At 39.9% G+C, this 3,550-nt stretch overlaps 1 protein-coding gene across 1 annotated transcript in view; it reads left to right on the top strand.

Annotated features, from left to right (window-relative positions):
- The window catches only part of LOC123966749 (C-type lectin domain family 10 member A-like), an 8,615-nt gene that overhangs the window by 892 nt on the left and 4,173 nt on the right, over nt 1-3,550 (top strand). Inside the window, exon 2 of the mRNA XM_046042870.1 lies at nt 3,177-3,254. Within this exon, the coding sequence (XP_045898826.1) occupies nt 3,177-3,254 (78 nt within the window). The remainder of the gene's footprint in view (nt 1-3,176; nt 3,255-3,550) is intronic.

Below are 3,550 nucleotides of genomic sequence, written 5' to 3'. Positions count from 1 at the left end.
TTAAAGTAATATTTTATTATCCTGTTAGTAACATTTGTTGTGCAACCATGAAAACGTTAAAAATTGGGGCCCCATTTACTATATTGGCAAAATAAGTTGATGTATCCAGAGAAAGAATGAGCAGCATGACATTTTGGAAATTTTGGACAGACTGTGAGCAAAAATAGCGCTGGACTTTGATCCAGACCGGGCCACCAAAACGATCCACCTTATACTCCACCACGGCCACCCTGCTAATACAGGCACGTACAAACAGGACCAGCCTCTAATAAACCACCCAGCAGCATCACAGCCATTGATCACTATGGCAGTAGGCTACTACTTTTAAAAGGCATGGCCATAACCAGCTATGAGGTCACTGAGGTCCAGACCTCCATAATTATATTCAGTCTATAGCCTATTAATAAAACAAATTTGAATTTAAAACATTGATAACAAGCTCAACTTAAATAAAGGCTTTAGGACCATGTGGACGCAGCTGAAGTGGTGGGAACATTTAAGGCCTCATATTAGTTGTGTGACAAAACATGAAGACAACAAGATACTCCAATGCTATTTTGAAAAAATATTCATTGATGAAATAAGGTATTTGATTGGGGGGTCTGGAGATCCTCCCCAGAAAATTTTGACCATTAAACTCTTAATTTCCTGCATTCTGGAGACATTTTCTGCACCAATTAATGGGAAAATGTATTTATTTATATGAAGGAAACAAAATGCATGTGGCCGGTTACAAATCAGAATATAAAAATATTGTTGAATATAATGCAGTAATCAGTTGCTTGTTTTTTTAACCTAAGTTACTTTTGTTGGACAAGGCAGATCTGTTTCTTCTATATTTACATTGCATTTCATGCTTTTCTATTGTGCAAGTAGTTCTCATAGAATTTGTTAGTTATTTAGCCTAACATTTGTTGTTGCAAGCTAATTTTCAGAGAACTTTTAGCAAATGCTTGCATGTTCCCAGTGGAAATGACACTATTGCAACCCTCAAGTTGAAAAACTGTTCCCCCATCGATGGTTAGTGTCCAGACCTGGGGAAACACATGACAACATTGTGCGCGCAATAAATACGTTTAGCAAATTTCAGGTTGTGTGAAACAGGGTGAAGCGTCTCCCCATGAAGAGAGACGCCGTGCGCATTTACGCACGAGCCACAGCAGCATAACTTCATATTTAAATCTCCCGACAAGCTGACAGGATCATCAGGATCTAATGTTAAATAATATGCTGTGTTTTTCAACACATCCAAAAGGTCTCGTACACAGTCCAGGTTCATACAGAGACACAGTCTGGAGTAAAGCAGCCGTCCTCCTGATCAATCCTGAGCTCCATCAGAGCAAACATTTCAGACGCTAAAAGGGGAATTCTGTTTCCTCTGCAGAGTTTCCTTTTTCTGACCTGTCTAGTTTTAAACTATTTTTGTTTTGTTTTGCTGCATAAATGTCCCACGATATTAACTGTGATGTTACTGCGTGCCTGCAAACGTCTGTCGCTTTGTGTTGAAAAGTGGTGAGTCTCCAGCATTGACAGCGTTGTGTTGGAGAGATTTGTGCAGTGAACAGAGATAAGGTGTATGGGAACACTGTGCTGTTCAGCTGCACCATCTGTTATGAGTTAAGGATTCTGGTATTGTTTTGGTTCCATGTCTTGTGTTCTGCTGTTTTGCCCATGTTTGCTCTTTGTTTTGTTGGTCCTGTTTAAGTCTGTTTGTGGTTCTGTGTTTCTCTGTGTAGCCTTGTTTATTATTTTACTCATTCGCATGTTTAAGTTTACTTCGTATCTGTCTTGTCTCTTATCTTAGGTCTTAGTCCTGCATTTTAGTTCTTTGCCTCAGTTCTAGTGTGTTCCCGTGTACTTTACTTCTGTTTTACTTTGTAGTATTCAGTACTCATGTGTCCTTGTCTAGCTTTGCTTCCTGTTGTTTGAGTACCTGATGTGTTTCAGCTGTGCTTCCCTCCTTGCTCATTTGCCTGTGTATTTAAGCCCTTAGTTTTGTTCAGTCTTTGTCACATCCTCTGTTGTCAATGTTCCCTGGATCTTTGGATTACCTTGTGTTTGTTGGATTTACCTCAGTTTGGACTTTACCTCGTGCTTCCACGTAAGCTTGTTTCAGTTTGGTTTTTTGAGTTAATATATCTTTTTGAACTGCATCCTCGCCTTTTAGTCTGCACCTCAGTCTTCACGCAGCCACCCCCCCCCGACACTATCTGTGGCTTCGATGTCCTCTCTGTTTAATCTTTCACCCATGAACCGGGTTGTGGCATCTTCCTCTTCCCGGTCTTAGCGTCTGTGGACCTACTACTACAGAACTAGTCAGTTACTTTTGTACATTTACTTGCATTTCAGTTAAACTCTGTTTTTCCATTTTCAGTTGTAGCTTGTTTTCCAGCTGTCAGAGTCGCTGTGGTGTGAGTGAGGTGGATGGATGGGGTGGGGCTAAGGGCTGCATTGACGTTCATATGGAATAGACCAACAGGCAAGAAGAGTGGGGGGTTTGGCCCGTGTTGCTCAACCTTCTGCCACCTTTTTTGTTTTTAGTACAAAAATTTAAGCTGAGGAAGGCGGCCCACTGTCACGGTTCTCCAGATGGCCAGGCCGCTACTGATTGTGGTGAACTGTTCTCTGTAAATGTTAAACTGTTTAGAATGATTGTGTCTTCTGAATTAATATTTACTTTAAAATTTGAATCTTTTACTAACTGTAATCCAGTGGACTGGCCCTAACCTCAGTTGCTGTAATCTGCTGCTCCAAAACATGTATATGTCATTTACATATTGAACATATTGGATGTAAACGGATGGGTTTTAGTTTGCTTTTGTTTGATAGTGCCCATTTGTGTAACCCACACTGGAGATTCCACTGACCACAGCTGTCTAAAACCAGGCAGAAGCATTCGTAATGAACTGGTTATTTTAAAAATGTTTCCCATAAAATGCAGAGTTTCCCCTTTCATGATCTGCAAAATGTGAGAGTTGGTTAATTTGGGTTTTAGCTGCCCTGTGAAGGTCTACACAGAATACAGTTCTGGGAAAACACTGAATTATTTCTCATTCTAACAGAAGATACTGGGACAATAGCAATAAATTCAAATGTTAAAATAAGCCTCCAAAAGCCTTTACAATTTAGACACTATACAGAAATTAACCACAAGATTGTGTTCTTCAACCTTTCAGCTAATAAGGAGGAGGAAACTGTGTACAGCGATGTGAAGGTGCGAAGCAAAACAACCGAAAAGACTGCTGACACAAACAGTAAGTTGTAAAGAAAAATGTACACAGCATTCAGTAGAGTATATCTATTAATACTACTATTACTGCTACAAATACTACCTCACATTTACCGTTATTACAACCATTAAAAGGGAACTAATAGGGGGGTCATGAGGAGTACTGCTCAGCCTGTGAAAACAGTAGGAGCTTTGTTAATAACTTAGAGACTGCTAATTTTAACAAAGACTTACAAACTGGGGGTGTGGAGTTCAAAAAGATGTTGCTGTTTCACAGGCAGGGAAGCTCTAGTGAAAAGATAAAATCACCTTGAATTATGG

This window comes from Micropterus dolomieu, unplaced genomic scaffold (genome assembly GCF_021292245.1).
Source record: "Micropterus dolomieu isolate WLL.071019.BEF.003 ecotype Adirondacks unplaced genomic scaffold, ASM2129224v1 contig_14155, whole genome shotgun sequence".
Lineage (NCBI taxonomy): Eukaryota > Metazoa > Chordata > Actinopteri > Centrarchiformes > Centrarchidae > Micropterus > Micropterus dolomieu.
This window is presented reverse-complemented; position numbering and strand designations above follow the sequence as displayed.